The sequence below is a fragment of the Hyperolius riggenbachi genome, chromosome 4, assembly GCF_040937935.1.
Source record: "Hyperolius riggenbachi isolate aHypRig1 chromosome 4, aHypRig1.pri, whole genome shotgun sequence".
NCBI classification, from domain to species: Eukaryota; Metazoa; Chordata; class Amphibia; order Anura; family Hyperoliidae; genus Hyperolius; species Hyperolius riggenbachi.
This window is the reverse complement of record NC_090649.1, coordinates 398,708,519-398,733,468: the sequence shown is the minus strand read 5'-3', so window position 1 is coordinate 398,733,468 and position 24,950 is coordinate 398,708,519. Positions and strand designations below refer to the sequence as shown.

Sequence of the window (24,950 nt, the reverse complement as noted above, 5' to 3'; positions counted from 1 at the left end):
AGAGGCAGAGGATCAGCAGGATGCCAGGTAACTGGTATTGTTTAAAAGGAGATAAATATGGCAGCCTCCATATCACTCTCACCTTGGGTTCCCTTTAAAGTGGATCCGAGATTAACTTTACTTTACTTACTCATTGCATAATTGGGTTCCTTTCCTATTGTTTATAGGGCATTCCTCAAGCTAAATACTTTTTTGTTTTTGTTTTAATACTCTAATTCCCTGTAAACTAAAGAAGCCACACCCACAGGTTTTCAGAGAGCCAAGGGACTTTCAGACAGTAACTGTAACGATTGTGGAATTCTCTCCGTGATCAGCGCACAAGACGTGCGCTGACACTGCGGAAATCCTCCACAAGCGTATGATTTGAGGGAACCCAGCAAAAGGTGCAATGCACCTGTAGAGGGAAATTCCTGTCGGCAGGTGGAGCTGTGGAGTGCAAAGGAACAGCTCCTCTGCCCTGCCACACACGCCAGACAGGAATTGCACGAAGGGAAGAAACGCAGGGCAAGATCGCCCTGAAAGAGAGAGATCAAAGCGACAGAGGGTATGTGTGTCCACCAATCCAGTCGCCACCCTGCGACGATGAACACACAACCAGGAAGATAAAATGAGAAGGCAATCGCCAGAGATGGCGATTGCTAACAGCGACACAAGACCGAATAAGCACAGATGAGGAATATATGTATGTCCACCAATCTAGCCGCCAACCTGCGACGGTGGACACACAACAAAGGAAACCGAGTGAGAACGCAATCGCCTGAGAAGCGATTGCGAAAGAGATTGAGCAAAGGGACAGATTGTATGTGTGTGCACCAAACTAGTCGCCAACCCGCGACGGTGCATACACAACAGCAGATACGAAGCAGGAACGCAATCGCGGGAGAGGCGATTGCCAGAGGTGACACAAGGCTACAGCAAGGCAGAGCACGAGAGTAGCAAAGGCACAGCAAATCATACAATGAGAAGATAAGGAAAATAACAAACGCTAACTAAACGCGAACACCGCACTCTTTCGCAACAGTGCACGCGTTTATGCGCGGTCTCCGCGTGATAAGCACAACAGAGACAAGCACGCCTAACTAACCACCGACAGACAAACATGAAACAGAGGATGCGAGCGCTTGCTTAACGGTTACCTCACCGAGCCTCCAGCAAGCGTTCGCAGCAGACAAGACAGATACACGAAAACAGGAATAAGTGAGAGATAACAGCAAGAGAGATGGAGATCAGACGGATCCACAGCACTAGCGCTAGGCGAGTGCGATCCAGGCAAGACAGATAGAGGAGATAGCTGGTAGCAATCGCTGCTCCAGCTATACTCCAAGAACAAACATCAGAACGACTTCCTGTCGACCACCGCTGGTACAGAACAATCGCAACAGACAAACAAAACAGATATGCAACCCTAACTGCACTAGGGAATCTGCCTAGTGCAGTCCCAGGAATTACTCTAAGCTAATCTTAACAATGAGCAAGGCTGACAATCCAGGAGTGTTTCACAGGACTAACCCTTATGACCACCCCAGATCTGTGATATCACATGGTATATATATAGAGCAAGCCTACAAAGGATGTGGCTAGGCAATCTGCATGGCAAACGTATGCAAATTCCTCAGCAGCAAGCTGCCAAACTGACAAAAGGTCTCTCTTCCAGAGACCTGCAGAATGCAGACCTGAACAGTGGTCAAAAGGCTGCCTGCCTGCGCAGGTAGCCGAGCGGATCCTCACAGTAACAAGGGCTCATGGGAGCTCAGTCTGGGCAGGAGGATATGGAGGTATTACTAGCCAGAGATTTCAGAGGCAGAGGGGAGTAGGGAGGAGGAGGGGGAATTAGGTTTTTTTGCTCAGGATGCAGATAAGCCTGCTTCTGTGTAATGTTTACAAACAACATGTCTGCTGTCATTGTATCACAGGAATAATCAATCATATTCTATTAAAGCTGTTTGCAGCTATATTTGCTGTGTAAACTATCTAAACTTTAGATAAGATATATAGACAAGTTACTTGTTATAGTTAGTTTTTCATCTCGGATCCGCTTTAAGGATACAATGAAAATGTAAAACTCTCACTAAACCTACAGATTCTATTACCTGTGACCTCACCATCAGGTCAGAACCCCAGGGAAGCCTATGTCATTACAGAGAGAATATTGACCATGGAACGATGAGGCATTTTGGAGAAGTCCGTCTTTCAAATCACAAAGTGTCACAATGTGCGACATTTGTTTTTTCCAAAGTCAAGTCAGAATTCCAAGGAAACCAGTGACTCCAGAGAGACAATATTCTCAATAGTGAGACAGCAAATCAACTTGGAGTAATTGAGGTTTCTGTTCTTATCCTCTGGATATCTCAGTTATGAGAATTGGTATACCTCATACAGTGCAGCAAATGTGACCATAAGTATTACATAGACACACCATATAAGAACCTAGGTAAAATAGCCATTGACTGTTGGTCTGCAGTTTTCCTGCCTCTAGGGTATTGCAGAAGGTTTGAATGTTCTAGTTCTGAAAGGTGGCCTTGGGTGTGAAGGGCATCTATTTAAAAGAGGTGTCTGTTCATTTTGGCACCGGGTATTGCCATTATTTTGAATATTGCTAATTTGTCTTACAATAGCTTTGCATCTGGAATTTGCTTGCTGCTCTGTAACATTAAATGAATTCTACAAACCTTCCCCTACCCTATTCCTTGAAGGGATACTGTAGGGGGGTCGGGGGAAAATGAGTTGAACTTACCCGGGGCTTCTAATGGTCCCCCGCAGACATCCTGTGCCCGCGCAGCCACTCACTGATGCTCCGGCCCCGCCTCTGGTTCACTTCTGGAATTTCAGACTTTAAAGTCTGAAAACCACTGCGCCTGCATTGCCGTGTCCTCGATCCCGCTGATGTCACCACGCAGTGGTTTTCAGACTTTAAAGTCTGAAATTCCAGAAGTGAACCGGAGGCGGGGTCTGAGCATCGGTGAATGGCTGCGCGGGCACAGGATGTCTGCGGGGGACCATTAGAAGCCCCGGGTAGTTTCACCTCATTTCCCCCCGACCCCCCTACAGTATCCCTTTACCACTAACCCTTCTAAAACGATGCCTAACACTAACCTCTAATTCTGTCACCTAACACAAACCTTCCTATTACTATGTTTAATGGTGACCACTATAGATACAATTTGCCGAACTATCGATTATGAATGATTCTTCATAAGAAAGATTGTAAATTATTGTTTTGGACCACTAACAGACAAAAATCTTCAGACTGATCAGATTAAAAAGGAACTATTAAAGAAACTGTCATTCTGTAAACCCCACATACCTATAGAGCTTTTAGCCAGCAACAATAGAAAGCTTTTCAGAATTTTCTGTTCCTGGCTATAAACTCTGTTTACTTTAGACTGTAAGGCAGAGAGAGAGAGACCGAAACAGAGGTGCAGCTGATGAGTTATTTACACATATTTGAAGGTATATTTCTGCTTTCTATCCTTCTGAAGAGATTACAGCCAGTAAAGACAGTTTCTGTACGCTGGATGTGCTGGACACATTCCTCCATACTAACTGCTCTCTGTGACTGTCATTTTTTTTCACATTAAAAATGAAAAGATGAAAAAAAGTATTTGTATTGTTGTTTGCTCGTAATTACTGGAAATATATGTGGCATATAGAATGTTCGTTAACTTTGATAGTTGTTTTAATGAATTTCTGTTTGATCACATCAATCTAATCGGATTGGTTAGAAGGGTTTTTTTTTGTCCATTTTTGGTCCCAAACGATCATTTACGATCATTCACATGAAGAATCATTCGTAATCGATTGTTTGTCAAATTGTATCGTTAGTGGTCACCTTTACACTAACACTCCTATAGCTTAGGCTAACTCTCTGCCACAGCCAATAACTGTACACAGCTATAGATCTAGCCGATACTGGTAGTTGACTATACCTGAGCTGCAGCAGATCCAGAGTCCGGCTATATAATAGCCAAAATCGAGTGCCCAATTTACTCGGCACACCATAGCCACAAATTTACATTTTGGTGAATGGCAGCACCTAAAACAACGATCGAGCTGTGTGCCCAAATGAACTGTCTTCCTCCGGCAGACTCGCTAACCAGGGATGGTCCGTGAGATGCAAAGAATTTCCAGTTGATGCAGGATTATGCAAATGTATGCAGCTTGAAAATAAACCAATCAAATATTACCTCAGCAGGTTTGATTGGTTCATTTTCAAGCTGCATAAGTTTGCATTCAAAATTTGCATAATGCTGCATTAACTCGAGATTATTTGCATCTCATTGACTATTCCTACGGACAACCTTTAAACTGAGGAGGATGATCTTGTTTAATGTCAAATAGTACTCAATGTTGTCTTTAGTTTTGTAATTTACTACCTGACATGTCTCCACTTTTTTTTATATTGTTTTTCATACTTTTTAATCCCCTTAGAATTTCTTACATTGAAAGCTCTTATCTGTGTCTCTTAATGTACAAATGTGAAAGTTGAGTCCATATGCTCAAGATCTGCTATACGGAATCACTCTCAAGCTAATAATTTAAAGCAGGAGGGACAGCCATACTATCCCATAAAAAAAACACATATATAAGTAGAAAAATACTTGTGGACAGTACAATACTTGTTCTATGTAAGTAGAACATTTGATTTCAGTGAATTGTATATAGTAAATAAAGAGAAAACTGTTCCTGGCATTTTCTATTTTTATTCCCTCTGACTGAAGCCAATCCTAATAGAATTCCTCCCTTTCTCTTTTTCTTATTTTTCTCCTACAAACTGCACTGTCATATCTAGCTTGCACCACACATGTGAGCACACCATAGGTCGTATTTCGGCAGCTCACTGAACTGCCCTCATCCAATCAGTTAGGAGCAGGAATGTGGGAGGGGCTATGACAAGCTTCCTTCTCATCGGCAATGTACCAAATAGAGCTAGGCTGAGATTTATTACAGCAGAAACATTTCTGATTAGATTGGAGTGCTTGCAATGCAGGGGCAGGTTGCATAATAAACACAGAGCAGTGGGTAAATGGAATTTGATTTTTATGGCCGACAATCCCGCTTTAAAGTGGTGCTGTCCAAATGGCAGCCCTCAGGCCACATTAACCCAGACTATTTTTTTTGTGTCAGCCCACTCCTCTGGCAGGCCCACCTCTTGTTCGTGCTTGGCTCAACCCCAAATCTGGAACATTGATGCTCCACCCCCTATAACCAAAAAGTCTGGTGCTAGCGATACCCCCCACTTATAAAGTTGGACAGCACTGCTTTAAAGTTTTTCTGAAGCCAAGAAGAAATAAAATTGGATATCTACATCCGTTTATAAAACACACTTAAGGTGCATCAACAACACATCAAAACCCATATATATTTGAAAGTGTAGAGGTGTGAAGTAATCCTAACAGTTGATTCATAAGGCTTGCTGCGAAATAACTTAGTACCTCTGACTTTCTTTTGCAGGAAAATCTGGATTTCTGTGGCCCGGTTTGAATACACCTTTATCAGTAAACAAAAAAGAACAAGTAATTGAAAAGCGCACCAAGGAACAACAGGAAGAGCTGCAAGCTCAGATATTTAAAGACAGGGACGCTTGGGAGAAAAAAAAGACGACCAGGGTCAGAAAAACTGAGCGAGGATGGACTGGGAATAACTGGGGAGGCCTCAGTATTGGACATCCTGACCCGGGTCCTAATGGAGGTGAGGAAGCAATTGGCCACACGTGAGGCATTCTAAGTGGCAAAGTTAGAACATTTTTACCAGTATCTATATTGTATGAGTAGGTTCCAAAGGAATCTGTTGGAATTAGTTTCACTCTGTTGCTGTATGGAGCATGAGACTCGGTCTTCATTCACTCTCAATCTTACATGAACTATGTGATAAGAAGTTGAAGCAGACTGAATGCTATCCATTTTTACATGAATCGGCCTGATTCCAGCATCAAAAGCACTTCTTATAATTATATATATTGCTGTATATTGGTATGTAGCCCCGCCCTTTCAGTGATGTTTTGCTGAAGGTTAATCTGAAGCGGAATTCAAAACGAAAAATAGATACTTAAAGAGAATCTGTACTCTAATATTCTTACAATAAAAAGCATACCATTCTATTCATTATTTTCTCCTGTGCCCCTCTGTGCTGTTTCTGCCACTCTCTGCTGCAATCCTGGCTTGTAATTAACAGTTTTAGGCAGTGTTTACAAACAAACTAACCAGCTTCTAATAGGCTCAGCTAAGCATAGTGTATGAGTCATTCAGAGTATGCAGGGGGCCTGCAGAGGGTGTGTATCGCTTCTACCAATCACAAGCAGCCCTGCACATTCCACACAATCAAGCTTTAGCCCGACAAACAGGACAGAGGAAAGATACATTGATTTATTACAGAGACAGTGCAGTTAGGAAAGACTGCAGTAAGCCAGAGCAGATTAGAACAGGCATAGGAACTAATAGGATAGAAGAACTAAGGCTGAAAAATTTGTTACAGAGTCTCTTTAAGGAGAGGGAAGGCTCTGGGTCCTATAGAGTCTTCCTGTTCTCACAGTTCCCACTGGCTTCTCTGCTCAAATCCCCTGCTGCGGGAGACTTCTAAAGTCTTCTGGAGCCCAAGTCCTCCCAAAGATAGGTGGCGCAGTACAAAGCTGCCTGTATCCAGGATCCTGAGTGGTTCTGAAGATGTCCAAAGCCCAGCCAAAGAGGAAGAGTGCAGTCTATGACCAATCGGTTGTAGTCTGCTAACAGGGGAGCCTGCGGGGGAACGTGGGGACCTTGAGGAGAATGGAAAAGCTCTATAGGACCCAGAGCCTTCTGTTTCCATAGGTAAGTACCTGTTTTTGGTTTTAATTCCGCTTCAGACTCCCTTTAATGTCATGCAGCCTTCTGCCCCAGAAAACTTAGGGAGATTAACTGACACTACTGCTAACTACACATATTGGGGGGGCACCATAGTGTTGCACCTCACGAGCATTAAAGATACGGCCACCATTGATCAATTTAACGGTATAACTTCAGATGAGGTGAGATTTTACAATAGTCAAAGATTTACCAGATAATGTATTTCCTTATGCAAACCTTTCTTGTGTAATATTCATTCCCATGACAACTCCAAAGGGTAGAGGAGAATGCAGTACATTCTCTATTCATCCTGCGTAACACTTTATGCATGAATAATGCATGCACCCCTAAAGAGTGGGGAAGTCTGCTCAATATTTGATTGATATTCCCCTGGTACAAGCCATCATATGTCTAAACTATTAAAATATTGCGCTGTGTATGACTATTAAAGTGCAGGGTTTGCCTGAATGATGACAAACTATTGTGCTGGCGCCTGTCCATTCACTTGAATAGACAGAGCTTAAAGAGCGAGTGCCGCTGCCGTCATTTACCGCTGTGAAAATGTCTGTCTGAACTGGCCCCAACACATATGTGGCATTTCTCTCAGCTAGATTCTGTTTAATAGACAATGGCCAAATGACTCCTACTTCTTGAACAATGCTTGGAGGTTTTCACCCAGACCCTTATGTGTTTAAATCTGTTTTGTAAATGATTTATAAATTGCTTTAAGTCTATACCTTTAGGTCGGTTGCAAACCTAATATTAGCCTTCATATAACCCTGCGCCACGGTGCGGTGACAGGGTCATATGCATAGCGCTGCCCTTGGGCTGGGGACATACTCCCTGCTGTGCAGGACACGCGCTCCCGTCATGCACACTCCCTACATCGCCCATTGACTTGCATTTCAGCATAATCCGTATGGTAGGCACGAATCCTGCAGTAACGCGCTGCAGCCTTTGTGTTGGCATTATGGTGATTGGGATACTTCTGGCGCATCTTGTGAAGTGTGTAAGTCTCCATAGACTTCCATGGCCCTTGCGGTGGGAAGCATCAGGGAAAACTTACGCAATGCAGTGTGCAGATGTGCAAGGGGCCTGAATGTTGGTTTTACTTTGACAGGCAGCAAATACACCCAGAACCAGGTTTCTCCCCGAGCCTTATCAGCCAGGCGTTTCAGCTGGCTAATTTTGATGGTCCTGAACCCATCAGAAATACCCCCTGGAGCGCACAAGGGAGATCTGTTTTGGTCTCTGGCTTCAAGCATGATGGAAATCTGCACGTTGGTTTACAGAAAGAGCTGGATTTCTGAGAACACTCTTTATGTTTAATTGCTTATTCTAATTTTGCTAGCACTTAGTTTTCCTGAAGTGCCGATGTGAATTCAATGCTCTTGGCTGTGTTTCCATGACACTGCACTTTTCAAGTGTACTCAGTCTGGGGAGTGTTCTGGGGAGTGTTCTCTAAGTGTCTGTTGGACATCTTTTTAGAGTTGCTCAATTAACGTACAATTCCATCTTTGTTTAAAGACAAAAAAAAAAAGAAATGGAAAAAAATCAACTTGCTGTGACACATATCATTGCTATGCAAACCCTGTTGCGATTTAATGGTGTTGAAAGACAGCTTTCCCTTTGTTTGTAACCAGTTGTGATTGGGGCCTGTAAGTACCAATAGCATTTTTTCCTGCCATAGATTTCATTGCTGTTTCTAAAGTACATGTCATTAATGCCTTCATAATTTGCCTCTTCCTGCATGAATAATTAGCTACACATAGCAGGAGCCATTGCAACGAGAGCCATCACCAATACGTATTACTGACATGCGGTTGACATTGGTATTCCTGACAACAGCACTGCAATCCATAAATATGCATAGTTCATCCAGAATCATATAAGATGATTTTTCCAGAGGATTCAAATCTAACATACCTGAATCCACAGCGGGCCCAGACATCAGTTATCATGAGGGCTTTCAATGTTTTGGGCAATGGCCTCTTTTATCGAGTGCTAAACATGTGTGTGCACTACACTGTTATACTTTCTATATGTTTTACAGCAGGGGTCCCCAACCACTGGGCCGCGGCCCACTGCCGGTCCGTTGGCAGTTTCCAGCTGGGCCGCGGCGGGTCTGTCCTCTCGCCCCTCCCCCCCCCCCGCGGCCGCCGCTCCTGTTACCTTATGAGCGGGCGGCCACTTCCGGATTCCCCCAGGCGCCTCTCTCCTTCATGCAGCATCTCCGATAACAGTAGCTCGTCTTGCGGCTGCTGTAAGGAGGGAAGGAAGCGGGCAGCGGTTGCCATGGTAGCGGCGTAGCATATCGCCGCTGCAGGAAGCCGCTGCCCCGCCTCCTCCCCTCCTTCGCAAGACGCGCTGCTGTTATCGGAGATGAAGCCTGAAGGAGAGCGGTGCCTGGGGGAATCCGGGAGCAGCCGCCCGCTCATAAGGTAACAGGAGCGGCGGCCGTGGGGGCACCACCTACCCATACTAGGGCACTATGCTGGGCACTATACTAGCCATGCTGGGCACTATACTAGCCATGCTGGGGCACTATACTAGCCATACTTGGCACTATACTAGCCATACTGGGGCACTATACTAGCCATGCTGTGCACTATACTAGCCATGCTGTGCACTATACTAGCCATACTGGGGCACTATACTAGCCATACTGGGGCACTATACTAGCCATACTGGGGCACTATACTAGCCATACTGGGGCACTATACTAGCCATACTTGGCACTATACTAGCCATACTGGGGCACTATACTAGCCATGCTGTGCACTATACTAGCCATGCTGTGCACTATACTAGCCATACTGGGGCACTATACTAGCCATACTGGGGCACTATACTAGCCATACTGGGGCACTATACTAGCCATACTGGGGCACTATACTAGCCATACTGGGGCACTATACTAGCCATACTGGGGCACTATACTAGCCATACTGGGGCACTATACTAGCTATACTAGGGCACTATACTAGCTATGCTGGGCACTATACTAGCTATGCTGGGCACTATACTAGCCATACTGGGGCACTATACTAGTTATGCTGGGCACTATACTAGCCATACTGGGGCACTATACTAGCCATACTGGGCACTATACTAGCCATACTGGGGCACTATACTAGCCATACTGGGGCACTATACTAGCCATACTGGGGCACTATACTAGCCATGCTGGGCACTATACTAGCCATGCTGGGCACTATACTAGCATGCTGGGCACTATACTAGCCATGCTGGGCACTATACTAGCCATGCTGGGCACTATACTAGCCATGCTGGGCACTATACTAGCCATACTGGGGCACTATACTAGCCATACTGGGGCATTATACTAGCTATACTGGGCGCTATACTGGGCACTACCTACCCATACTGGACACTATATTAGCTATACTGGGCACTATACTGGGGCACTACCTAGCCATACTGGGACTATACTAGCTATACTGGTCACTATACTAGCTATACTGGGGCACTATACTGGGGTAACTATACTAGCCATACTGGGGCAACTAAACTCCCTATACTGGGGCAACTATACATACTACACAATCAGGACAACCAGTGATAAAAGTACAGATACATACAATTGATGTGCAGTTTGAAAAACACCAATACTGATAGATGCACATTTGATAAAGTGCATAGAAACACAAGGGAGAAGTCCCTGTCCTCGTCAGCTTACAATCTTACATGGTTTAAGATTGAGTCCTGTAGTTTCTTCATGATGGAATTGAGACTACACCTAAAATCCAACTTTATATGTATCAATAATATATATTGTATATATAAATTTTTATAGTGATATGAGCGCTCCTCTCAGTCCCCACAAAGCATTCTATTTTTGGATCGCTGCACAAATGGGGGGGTTATCACCACCCTGTACTGATAGTAAATTAGAGCTTATGCAGCGCTCACAATGTTCACAACACAAAGTCCAGGTGAGCCCTCAAACGAATCCTATATTACACAACATATAGTGGTATAGTATACTCTCACCAGATCTGTTAGCTGATTGAATTACAGATCAGCCATACTCGCTCAACCATTAAGTGTCCAAGGGGCAGTCTTGCTTCACACTGTATGTTGCTTCACACTAGAATCACTCACGGACAGAAAAAGAATGGAGAGACCATAGCATGATCCAGGTACTGTATACACAAATGCCTCCACACTTCAAACAGCAGACCCTGTGTGCTTGTGATCAACCAACACATCTACCAACGTGTGAAAAAGTGAAATGGTGATTTTGATTTGGTCATCAATGACCTTGACTGAGGCAAGCGTGGTTGGGCGGCTGCAGTAGAGAAAGATAGATATGACCCAGTTCTGGAGTAGGAAAGATATATATATATATATATATATATATATATATATATATATATATATATATATATATATATATATATATATATATATATATATATATATATATATATATATATATATACTACATTACTGTACACCTTGTGAACGGGGAGGGGGGGAGGGGGGGGGCAGTAGATAAAGACTAGCTCTGTTGCTAAGTGCTTTCTTAAAGGATACATCCGAGCTCAAAAAAAAAAATGAGATCTACTTACCTGGGGTTTCCTTCAGCCCCTGGCAGTCGATGTGTCCCTCGCCACAGCTCCGGTGTCCCGGGATCCCCTCCATTGCAGATGCTGACCTCGCCAGGTCGGCATTTACTACGCCGCTCACGTGAACTACTGCGCCTGCGCAGAACACTCCGGACCACATGCGCACGATTACAAGCGGCACAGGCACAGTAGATACCGACCTGGTGAGAAAACCTGTATGAATTGGTCTTTACCAAAAAAATAAAATAAATTAGATATAAATGTATCACTGCAATAAAATGAATAGGTAAACAGTGTGTCACTGATTGCTCAATTATTGCAAGTACAAATGTAATCCTTTAACTATAATTTAGATAGATACAAACCTGTTGTTTTGTTTGCAAATGAATATAAATCTGAAAAGGCAGAACACTGGTGGGAATCGCTCTGCAGTGACCTTAGTGGTGCCAACACAGATCAGTGAATTGTTCAAGCTTCTTATAATCCTGCTTTCTATTATTACAAGGGCAGAGGTTAGGGATGCAATAAAATGAAGATGTTTTGGAATTAGCAGATTGGCCCTATAACTGCAGACTCATCACTTACATGCCCAGAATGGCTGCACTGCAGTTATTTCATATAAAGGATGTATGTCTGCATGTGCAGCTAATGCAAACAGGCATGCATAATGGAACAGTAATTATCCTGCAGCCGTAGAATAGTGAAGTCATGTATCAGGATTTAAAGGGAAATTGCCCTTTAGCTGAGAAATGCTCAGTGCTTTTTGTTCAGCTTTATATATTGCAAGGATTATTGGCACACATTATTTCAGCTTTATTTGGCACAAGGAATCAGTATTGAACACGCTTACTGAAATGTATTTCATACTTAAACAGGAACATTACTGAATATAGCTTAATGCATATAATTGCTTATTTTAACTATGTGGCTTTATAAATGTTTAAGTCCATTTTTGCCCTTTGTAAGATATTTCCTCTCCTCGATGTACATTCTTAAAGCAAACCTGAACTGTGAAATAAAAGTCAAAATAAACATAAAGTGAACCTGAAATTATTTAAAATGAACACATAGGGCTTGGATTCACTAACCAGCGCTAAGCTGGTTAGTGTGCCTTATCACTTAGTGGGCACAAACTACGGCACTAAGTAGTTTGCTCCAAAACACATCAGTCTTAGTACCGCTCAATGCGCGCACAGCGCGGGTGCCCCTATATTAGTGCGCGGTGTGACGATAACGTTAACATTAATGCGCTGCTTCGGGGGCACCCGATGCGCCGTTATAGTCGCACCAGGTGCAACGTTTAAGGGGCAGCGGGGTACGATGGTATCGTCACACCATGCACTAATATAGGCGCACCCGCGCTGTGCTCGCAGTGAGCGGGGCTGTGCGCAAAGTAGCTTTGTGCGCACTAGGAGCAAAAGATGGCTTTTCACACCGGTGCTAACACTTAGTGAATGAAGCCCATGATGTACTTGCAAATAAATACATACATACATACATACATACATACATATATTACATACTTTCCTTTCCGTCAGTTCCTCTCAAGCTCACCATTTGCTTCTGATTCCTCTTATTTCTGACAAGACTTTGTCAGAACTGATATATAGTAGTTGCTCTACGTTACAACTGAAAGGACAACCGATGAGCAAGGAAATGTCCATGTTTCCCTAGGGCTCAAGTGGGCGATATTACAGTTCAGCAGTGTGCTGAGCAGGAAGCTATGATGGGGAAACGGCCATTTTCAAAATGGAGGAAAGAGAATTCCATTGATCACAGTGGAAAAACAGGAAGCAGGAGGGGAGAAAGAGATTGCGTAGATTATACGTGAGGTAAGTATGACGTGTTTATGTTTATTTTGACTTTTAATTTTCAGTTCAGGTTTGCTTACCATTCATCACAAGTGGTGACATCTTTACTGTTGGCAGGTGCATCTCTGCAGAATGTTTGTTTAGTGGTCCATGCGCTCAGACAAACACGTGAGCAAGCGTCTGCCTGTCTATAGTGCCGGTCTGATCTTTGCCATGGCTTCCAGACCCTGAGCTTTTCGCCCTCCGCATCGCTTTGTGTATGAATACGCTGTATGCCTTCTTGTTTGATATCACTATTCCAATAAAAGCAATCTTCTGGACAGCGCTCCGATCTCCATCCTGGATAAAAAAATTCATGTCATGCTTTTTCAATAGACCTGCCACAAAATTCAAGAAAATAATTTTCTTGCCTACTACAGTTTATTTAACATATTCGCTGCATACCACTGCTGTGTAGTAATGAAAAATGGAGATAGAATTCTTGTATTACTTGGAATTAATCATATGGGAGACAAAGACCTTCAGCCAGTCATCCGAATCAATATCTAATGTAGTTCCTTTTCACCTGTCTACAGTGATAAGAATACAATTCGTCAAGTTCTTTTCCCTTGGATCTTTTTGCCTTTAAGTTGCTGTGCACTGTCCTTCCTGTAAAAGGTCAGAATGAGAAAATGTTTACTGCAGTTTCGTGACATTTCAGTTTTCTCTTTGTTTTTCCTGAGTTGGGGCAAAGGGCAGCGTCCTCTGTGGGAGCATCAAATCTGCCAGGATGCGGTCCGGTCCATTCTGATGTATAAACTCTGCTGATGTTTGTAATCAGCTTGATGTCTTTCTGAGTCCAGTTTCAGCACTCAGCTCATCCTGTCTGTTTTGTGATCACACAGTACCTTTTAAAGTGGGATTACTGGCATAAAAGTAGTGTTCTTGTTAGAAGTCTGTTCACTGGCTGCAGGTGAAATAATCATATATCAGTTTTGGCCACAACTGTCTGACAGTTTAAGCTGGCAATCATTTCACAGCTGATGGGTGCTTCATCATGAAGGTTCGCTTTGTATGGAACTGACATTATATGAGTTATGCTGACCCCCTTTCATTCACCTCTCAAAAGTTAATGGGGATAATGGAGGGGCATCAAGTTTTGGGGGAGTTTTTCTTCCGTAGGTTCTGGGGCACTTGTCAGGATAGAAGGAAAATGGATGGGGCAGAATGTCATCAAGTTCTTTAGGAAAACCAAACACCCTCTGCCAGAAGGTTGTAAGTGGGAAAGAGGGTTCATCTGCCAACCCATGACAAGATTACAATAAAGACAGCGTTAATGACCAATCTCTAACATTTTTTTCCAGCCTGGTGGTATGAAAAAGTAGCCAGGTGGGCCCCGACGGGGGAATGTACGGGTGCCACAACTCAGCATAGGAGGATGAGGAGGCGAGCTGACGACAGCCGGGTGGTCACAAAAATTAGCTGGGTGGATGCTTCGGAAGAGACTGTAACAATAAACAAAACAAACAAACAGACAGCATCATGGCATGACCTCAATTTATTGAAACACATACAAGTTGTGCCTACCATGTGAAGAGTGGAGTAAGTGAGTGTAACAGCAGATCAGCTGGAACTGAACGCAGTGGCCAGTGGCGTTGCTCAACCCTCAGTTGCTAGCCAGTTCCGTGAACTACTTACAGCATGTGTTCCCACCACTACTTCAGGAGGTCACGTGTCACTGCGTGTTTCAGGGGATGCCCCCTTCATCAGGTGACACCTGTCATACACTCAGGATATTTCTACTTTTGAAGCTTCATTTATTGAGCTTCCACAACATGACTTGGGTTAATGCCATCTTATGACTAGAAAGGAAATTTCATCTAAAATGAAATTCCCATTAACCTCATTAGCGGTAATCCCGAGTCAGGCTGGGGCAGCTCAGAGCCAAAATCCCGAGCCTGAGTCAGTTATATGCAGGAGCTGCTGCAGATCTCTCTCTGGTAAGTTTTTTTTTTTTTTTTTTTTTTTTTCCCCTTTCCTGATTTTAGGGTCTAAAACCGTGGTCCTCAAACTACAGCCTGCAGGCCGAATGCGGCCCTCGGAGGCTTTTCCACTGGCCCCCCAAACACAAAGTGTATAAATTATAGATGTGGGCCACTGCAAATTTTAATGTTGATGCCCCGCATATAGAATAGCAGTGCTGGCACCACCCATCCACCCACATACTGTAAAAGCCAGTGAGCAGTCATTCGCTGGCTTCCAATCCAATTCTGAATCAGGTGACACTGCTGTCCTACTGGACGGCAGGTTGTCACCTGGATATGTTTCACTGTCTGGTGCACAGACGTTCTTCGGGCGCCACATGACTGAAGGGCTGCTGCTGGGAGTTCTCCTCTGGACATGATTGGGGGGAATCAATACCTAGACTCAATGTAATGTTTTTCAACATCTTTTTATGAGCAGTCTGAAGTATGTTGACCTGGCCCTTGACCGAAAAAGTTTGGGAACCCCTGATCTAAAAGCTTGTGAAAAAATTGCACAGCTTTTAGACCCTAAATCTGGAAATGATCATAACACCAGAGAGGTTAAAAAAGAGGGAGAAATTCACCCCCCCCCCATTACTTACAAATGTCTAAAATACATAAAAGTATATTGATCGTATCTAGGGAGGAAAGGGAGCTGAGGGGGAGGGGGCTGAGTTTGTCATTAATGAATTATGGGCGAGCAGTTGAGCAATTAACCCTACCACCTGCTTTGGGCTCCATACACCTGTGATTTCTGTAAGCCAATCACAGTAATCACAGTTTAAAAAAAGGGGGGGGGGGAGGCCCTGGTCCTTAAAGGACATACAAGGTGAATGAATTAAAACTCTTTACTTACCAGGGACTTCTTCCAGCTCCTACAAGTCGCTGTGTCCCTCGCCGCAGCTCTGGTCTTCTCCCGTCCCCTGTTGCAGCCTGAAGATCGCTGGCCCCCAGATGGGTGGGTATCTTCCGTGCCTCTACCCATCGGGAAGACAGTGATCTTCAGAGACTGCAGCAAGAGACTGGAGAAGACCAGAGCTGTGGTGAGGTACACAGTGACTTTATAGTGGCTGGAAAAAGCCTCAGGTAAGTAAAGATAGTTTTAATTAATTCACTTTGAATGTCCTTTAACCACTTCACCCCATGGCGGGTTTTTACCCTAACGGACAAGAGCGATTTTCACCTTTCAGTGTTCATCCCATTCATTTGACAATAGCTTAATCACTACTAATCACAATTAAATGATCTATATCTTGTTTTTTTCACCACAAATTGGGCTTTTTGGGGTTGATATTTGTTTTCAGTAATTACTTTATTTTCTATGCATTTTAAAGGGAAATACAAGGAAAAAATAAAAAAAAACACTTTCTCCAATTTTATCCCCTATGATTTTAATATAAACACTGCTACTGTACATAAGACCCACACATTTTATCTGCCCATTTGTCCTGGTTATCACAATATTTGAATTATGTCCCTAGTACAAAGTATGGTGACAGTATATCGTTTGGAAATAAAGGTGTATTTTCTTTTTGGGTGCGTTTTTTTTCACAACTTTCACGTGCACCCGCGGGAGCACGCACGTGTACGCACACAGCGCTGTCTAACTTATAAAAACGTCCTGGAGCCATTAAGAGGCTCTAGCAGGACATTTTTATAAGTCAGCATGTCATTAAGTGGTTAAGGCAGTGTTCCCCAACCCTGTCCTCAAGGCCCACCAACACTGCATGTTTTGTGGAAACCCACAGAGGTAATCAGCTCGGCTGAAACACTAATTACCTCACCTGTGCAGGCTTGTGGTTTTCTGCAAAACATGTACTGTTGGTGGGCCTTGAGGACAGGGTTGGGGAACTGTGCTCTGAGAAGTTAGAGCCGTGCAGTCCTAAAAGGGTTAAAATACTTAGTATTATCTTCTCTCGCTTCTTGATAGCTATTCAAACTATTTTTTTTTCATCCCTTTCCTTAGAAACATATGAAGATTTCGACTGCAGAGTGATTGAGGTGAGTTTTATTTCTCTGTAAGTATGCTGCTAATGTGATGGCAAATTAAATGCAGCCGTGACATTCCTTCCCATTCATTTCATATATCAAGTTTATGATGGTAGGACTGTGCTGTGTGAGAGCAGCCTGAAACAATGCGCAGCAAGATAGAGCATTCTCTATGTAAATGGATGACTTATCAGCTGAGTTACATAGATAATGCCCAGCCGAGACAGACGCTGGTGACTTTGCGAAGGGCAAAAATTAAGTTGCATAAAGTTTTGAGTTATTTAGAAGTCTGAACATAAAAGTTAAAGTGCTGCTCGTATTTAACAGCCCACAGAAGCTTTTTAGTTTCACGGCTTTTCAGCCATCTTGTTTTATTTTATTGGCTTCTACAGAAAGGAAGTGTTAGGCCTCTTTTACACTGTACACTGAATAACTTGATGCGTTTTAACTTTCCATGGCTGTGCATTGTCAGCTCAAATGCTTATGATGTGAACTGAGCCATAGGAAAACATGGACATTACTTTGAAAATTAGTTGTCCTTTCAGTTATAACTGAGAGCAACTGATATACAGTGGCTTGCAAAAGTATTCGGCCCCCTTGAAGTTTTCCACATTTTGTCACATTACTGCCACAAACATAAATCAATTTGATTGAAATTCCACATGAAAAAACAATACAAAGTGGTGTACACATGAGAAGTGGAACGGAAGTCATACATGATTCCAAACATTTTTTACAAATAAATAACTAACTGCAAAGTGGGGTGTGCGTAATTATTTGGCCCCCTTTTGATCTGAGTGCAGTCAGTTGCCTTTAGACATTGCCTGATGACTCCTAATGACTAAATAGAGTGCACCTGTGTGTAATCTAATGTCAGTACAAATACAGCAGCTCTGTGAGGGCCTCATAGGTTGTCTAAGAGAATATTGGGAGCAACAACACCATGAAGTCCAAAGAACACACAAGACAGGTCAAGGATAAAGTTATTGAGAAATTTAAAGCAGGCTTAGGCTACAAAAAGATTTCCAAAGCCTTGAACATCCCACGGAACACTGTTCAAGCGATCATTCAGAAATGGAAGGAGTATGGCACAACTGTAAACCTACCAAGACAAGGCCGTCCACCTAAACTCACAGGCCGAACAAGGAAAGCGATGATCAGAAATGCAGTCAAGCGGCCCATGGTGACTCTGGACGAACTGCAGAAGTCTACAGCTCAGGTGGGGGAATCTGTCCATAGGACAACTATTAGTCATGCACTGTACAAAGTTGGCCTTTATGGAAGAGTGGCAAGAAGAAAGCCATTGTTAACAGAAAAGCATAAGAAGTCCCATTTGCAGTTTGCCACAAGCCATGTGGGGGACACAGCAAACATGTGGAAGAAGGTGCTCTGGTCAGAAGAGACCAAAATGGAACTTTTTGGCCAAAATGCAAAACGCTATGTGTGGTGGAAAACTAACACTGCACATCACTCTGAACACACCATCCCCACTGTCAAATATGGTGGTGGCAGCATCATGCTCTGGGGGTTCATCTCTTCAGCAGGGACAGGGAAGCTGGTCAGAGTTAATGGGAAGATGGAAGGAGCCAAATACAGGGCAAACTTGGAAGAAAACCTCTGGAGACTGCAAAAGACTTGAGACTGGGGCGGAGGTTCAGCTTCCAGCAGGACAATGACCCTAAACATAAAGCCAGGGCAACAATATAATGGTTTAAAACAAAACCTATCTATGTGTTAGAATGGCCCAGTCAAAGTCCAGATCTAAATCCAATCGAGAATCTGTGGCAAGATCTGAAAACTGCTGTTCACAAACGCTGTCCATCTAATCTGACTGAGCTGGAGCTGTTTTGCAAAGAAGAATGGGCAAGGATTTTAGTCTCTAGATGTGCAAAGCTGGTAGAGACATACCCTAAAAGACTGGTGTAATGATCGGTGTCAGCACGCAGAGAGAATCTGATTATTGATGATCTGCAGAATCACCGACAATCCAGATATATTCCTAACCTCTGGACACCCAGCACAATGAATACAATGAAGACAGTAGTTATAACAGAACTGTGGAAATATCCACCACACGGCAATTCCTCAGAGGTGTGGTTACCTCTGAATGGGAACCCCGTGAGTGAGATCCTCTATCCAGGCAAAGCGAGGGATCTCGACCCCTAGCAGTAATCGTCTGCTTGGGGCAGGTGTCTCGGAGAGGCAAGCCTCAGAGATAACCCTCCAGTGGGAGACGCTCCACTGAAGGGAGAAAGGTCAGACAGGCAAGGGTTCGGCAACAGAGATGGCAGCAGCAGTACAGGAACGGAAGGCAGAAGAGTAATCGGCAATTAGGCAAAGGTCGGCAACAGGAATCAGATAGGCAAAGGTACAGTAGCGCAAAGAGAGAGAGAGTAGTCAAGGATAGCCGGAGTCAAAACACAGATACAATATCAATACAATCCTAACTAAGGTGTGAAATCCTTAGCATCAACACCAGGGCACTAAACTAAGGTCTGAGCGCTAACACATGAATGTGAACACGACAGCAGACAAGGAGCAACTGACAAACAGCTCCTTATATGCTGGGAGCGCATCTGCAGCGCCACCCAGCCGCCCAGCCAATCAAAAGTGCTGCCGAAGTCAGCTGACTGGAGAGTCAGCTGACCTTCCTCCGTAGGAGGTACAAATCCTGCCTCCTTGTGCGCGCGTGCGACCCTCTGCCTCTGTGTACCAGAGAGGCCAGGCCCAGGGTCCGCGCGCGAGCGCGAACTAACATCCGCCGGCCGCATCACCGGCCCCGCCGCTATGTCGCCAGCTGCAGCGGCGGTGTGCCCACCAACCCGTGCCAGCGGTTCCACAAGTGAAGTGGAACTCGCTGGCTGGGAAGCGGAGACCGCCGCCATGCTGCCCTGCGTGGCGGCGTCTCCGTGAACTCTCACAATTGGCAGCTGTAATTGCAAAAAAAGGTGATTCTACAAAGTATTGACTCGGGGCCGAATAATTATGCACACCCCACTTTGCAGTTATTTATTTGTAAAACATGTTTGGAATCCTGTATGATTTTCGATCCACTTCTCACATGTACACCACTTTGTATTTGTCTTTCACGTGGAATTCCAATACAATTGATTCATGTTTGTGGCAGTAATGTGACAAAATATGGAAAACTTCAAGGGGGCCAAATACTTTTGCAAGCCACTGTGTATAAGAGTCTTTTTACTCTATATCAGTCAGTTGTAACTGAAAGGACAACTGATGTGCAAGGTAATGTCCATGTTTACCTATCACCTCTTCAATAAGACCGCAAAGCATCAGAGCAGATAAGTCACATTGTAGCATTGCAACCATTCAGTGAGGCATTCAAGTATCCCTGTTCGCCACTGTAAACCTACGTCAACGGAACCTGCCGCAGCACTCTCAATGTAAAGCGAGAAAGGAATGTCCTTGAACTGTGACGAAATGCAATAGACACAGTGTGAAAGGACCCATAGGATGCAGATAATCCTGAGTCTTGTGTTTACCTGTATGCATAGTTCTATCTCATACAGTCCATATGGCAACATCCTTCATAGATTGGTAGCAATTAAAATGTCACCGATGCCAGTCTTAACCAGTCACATTTGCTTCTATATAATAAATGTGCGGAATGTGCCCCTGATTGCTTCCTGCATAAAAAAGTAAATCTAATGCATGAATGCTTTTTCTGTACTCAGGAGATCTGAGAATCTGCTGGCTGACTATCTTTTACAAGCAGTTCTTTCCACTGCAGCCTGTATATTGTGTGCACTGTACATCAGCTCCACAGTCTTTAGCTTTGCTATTTCGGGTTCCCATACCTATGCCTGAGTACGATCTACAGTCTAGTGTCAGGAAGCAGGAAGGAAAATAATTGCATGAAACAGGGTGGACAGTATAGAACAATGATCACACCTGAGCAAAGGAATCCGGAGTACATTTTTCACAATGGAGTTCATGTTAGATTTGGTGTATAGTATATAGCATATGTCATAAGTACACTTTTAAAGCACCAAAGACATAAAAGGAGTGTTAGATGAGAGATCAGGGGTATGGAGGTTAATCAGTGTTGTCAGCATAAAGGTGGTACTTGAAGCTCAGGGAAGACATGAGTTTGCCAATGGAGGAAGTGTAAATTGAGAACAGAAGGGGGACCAGAAAAGAGCCCTGGGGTACCTCGACTGAGAAGGAGGCAGGAGTTGAGGAGGAGCCGATGAAGAAGGCGAGTAAAAATCTAAAAAAAAAAATTTCAGGGGTACTTCAATTTTACAGAGCTTTTGTTAATAGACTCCTGAGTATCCACAAATACTAGGTGTGGTTTGAGAGGAGAGGGGTACCTTTTATCTCAAACCTTAGCCAGCCTGTAGCTGCCAAGAGAAAATGTGCAGTTAAGGCCCTTCCACAATACATCTGCTTGGAAGCGCACATGATCTGCCAATCACACCGTATTTAACATAGTAATCATGGTGGGGCCAGTACAGAGTGGTGCGATCCATTTTAACCCAATTGCAGACGTAGAGCATGCTGCAGTTTGCCTGCGTTTGTGATTAAAGTAAATGAGAATCGGAAAAAAAAAGAATTCAACCAGATACTTAAAGGGAACCAGAGATGAACGATTCACACAAAATAAACATATCAGTTGATAGCTTGTAAAGAATAAATGCTCTACCTGATAATTTCGCCACTCTGGTGTGCCCTTTTGAGTGTTTTTTATCCATTATTGCTCCAGGAAATATCCAATATGGCCGCCGGCTCATACCGGTTCTGCTTCCGGGTTATGAGTTGTTCTGGATGTGCTGTCTAGCCTCTATGAGACTATAGACAAGCAGGGCTGCTGCAGCCTTTCATCTGTCTGTTTCAACTATTATTCTGGTATGCTGTGTGGCTGCCTGTAGGAAGTGTCTCTCATAGAAATGAAACTGCATACAGTAGATAATGACTGGCTGCACAGTGCACACAGATACACTTGTCTGTTTCAGAGCTTCTTTCTCTGCAGCAGCAGCAGCCCCTCCCATGTCAACAGCTCTGAGTAGGAAATTTGAGCCAGGAGGGGGCAGGCTTGGGCTTGAAAAGACTCCACAGAAGAGTGACTCAGCTATAATGATTCCAGGTCAAACCTAGACTGAATCAGTCGGTGGATTCTTATCACAGTTGATAACAGATAGATTAGACTGAGAAGAATAAAACTAAAAGCAGGGTAGGTGTTTACTGTCATGTTCCCACTGATAAATGTAATAAAATACATGAGGGTGCTTCGTCTCTGGTTCTCTTTAAGGAGAGGGAAGGCTCTGGGTCCTAAAGAGCCTTCCCGTTCTCCTCACGGTCCCCTCATCCAGCACTGGCTCCCCCGGTAGCAGTATTCGACCAAGTGGTCAAATACGGTTTTCTGCTGCCGAAGGAGGCTTCAGAAGTCTTCGTGAGCCTAATTGCTCTTGAGGACGGGCGGCTCCGTATTGCGCCTGCACTAGCACGCTTCCTTGCACGCTGATCCAGTATTGAGCAGCCCCTCCCGAAGATTTCCAAACCCTCCCGCGGCGGGGGATTCAAACGGTACCAGCACTTAAACGAGGGGACTGTGAGAGGAGCAGGAAGGTTTTATAGGACCCAGAGCCTTCCCTCTCCTTAGGTATTGGGTTGATTTTATAACAATTCGCTTTAAGTTAAAGGAATGGGGGCGCATAGAATTTGCTTTGTAATCTCCCAATAAAAAAAAAATCCCACAGCTTTTTTTTTTTTTCAAGTTGGGAATCATTATCACGCCCGCCAATCCCACCCATAATGCGCATTCGAAAACAAATGAAAATTGTGATCACAGAGCACCTTGATCACTAGTTTTCAGTGTGGAGGGGCCCTTATACAGGATAAGCATGACTGCAGGTGATAGGGAGAGATGGGGCAGTTTCACACAGTGGGCAATTCCATGGCATCTACCGATTGCCGGTGAAGAGTTAGTGCATTGTGCCCCTATGAGCATTTACACTGCAGCGCTGCGATCGTGATGCAATTGCAAAAGCGAAGCATGTAGCATCTTGGAAATGACTGAAGCTTTTCGATGATTTTCAGTGTGAAAAGGGCCAGTGTTCTTTTGCATAGGCCCATTGCAGGTCAAAATGCTCTACAATGTATTTTCCTTTGCAGTGGTGCTAGTGCTGTGCAGAAACAGGAGATGCCCCAGATGACTTATTTTTCATCCTATTCGCATCACAGATCTCTCCTAGACCATTAGAAGGCCATTGCTGCAAATGTCAATCATAAATCAGTTGCTTTATAAGCAGCAGCTGGTTTGCAGTAGCGGTACCATTGCTGCCATTCATTGCATACACATTGATAAATGCCCCCCATATAGTCTGCAATTACTACTCGGAATGCATTGCTAGACAGTGGGGCCTAGCAGGTGTTTGTACCCAGAAGCAGAATATTCTTGAGTGTAGAGCAATCAAGGTTCACATCGAGTAGGCCTGTGTTTGCAGCACCTGAGGTGAGGTTGTAAAGTCCTCTAACACAAGTCTTTTTCTAGAATATGGCTCTGTGTACTGTATGTAGATGCTGTCGAAATATATTTTCCTACCGATATAATCTTTAAGCCTTTCTAATGTGTACTGTATTGTCAGATGGCGTGTTGAGAACTGCAGGGGTTTCTCTTAATTTTGTTAAGTGCTCGTTCAGTGTGACTTGAAAAGATGATGAAAATGGAGCGTTGGTTTCAGTGAAGAACATATTCTGAACATTTTAACATTGCTGCTGACAGTGGGCTACAGAAGACCTTTCTAATGCCAGGATGCTTTATTCTATACTGCAGGAAGGACATTTGGAATGAGAATTGTATTTTTCTCAAAGTATGCTTCTTGCTTTCCTGTATCAATTTTATTCTGTTTGAGAGCTCCTTTTAATTTGATCTGTATAGATGTCGGCATCTTTTTCATTTTGGAAGGTTCTGTTTGCTACTGAAGTGTGAAAATTCAAACCAGCCTGTTTATTTTAAGAACTACCCTTATGTTTATAGCGTGCCAACATATTACATGGTGATAAATGAGTCAGGGGTGATGAAGGAACTGTAACCAAGGATTGAACTTCATCCCAATCAGTATCTGATATACCCATTTTCCCAAGGTCTTGACAGTTTCTTGTATGTGTACCTTGTGGGAAATGGGGGGGGGGGGGGGGTCTGTAGGGCTGATGTTGTCGTAAAACTTCTCCCACAGTGTGTCTGGACCTAGGTCCTGACAGTTTCTTGTTTGTGAACCTTGTTGCATTGTGGGAAATTTGGGGGCGTCTGTAGGGCTGATGTCATGAAACTTCTTCCACAATGGGATGTCAGGTCCTTGGTCTTCACAGTTTCTTGTATGTGAACCTTGTTGCATTGTGGGAAATAACATCTTGTTTCCAATTGCCAAGCAACCAGTATCTCCCACTATGCATATGTATATATATAAAAAAAAATATTTTAACCTGTTGAATTTGTTAGGAGGTGTGGTAATGATGGCAGTTCGTACTGTCTGGTGTTCTCTAGTCTGCCAGTAGTAAAGATGATGACGTGCAGGCTGATTGTGGATCAAACAACATAAACAAAGTACTTGGCCAATAGCAATAATTTCTTGATCTTTCTATTTTTTTTTAATTCTCACTATTGTCACTTACATACCTGATGTTCAACTCATTCAGGCAGAGAAAGAAAAAAAGGAACACAGCATAGTTATTTGTGTGCTAGGCACTGTACATACACATGTCTATCTCATCACA

At 43.7% G+C, this 24,950-nt stretch overlaps 1 protein-coding gene across 1 annotated transcript in view; it reads left to right on the top strand.

Annotated features, from left to right (window-relative positions):
* MRPS5 (mitochondrial ribosomal protein S5) overlaps nucleotides 1-24,950 on the top strand; it is a 182,621-nt gene that overhangs the window by 67,839 nt on the left and 89,832 nt on the right. The window contains exons 4-5 of the mRNA XM_068279589.1: nucleotides 5,452-5,688; nucleotides 17,191-17,225. Coding sequence (XP_068135690.1) covers nucleotides 5,452-5,688; nucleotides 17,191-17,225 — 272 coding nt within the window. The remainder of the gene's footprint in view (nucleotides 1-5,451; nucleotides 5,689-17,190; nucleotides 17,226-24,950) is intronic.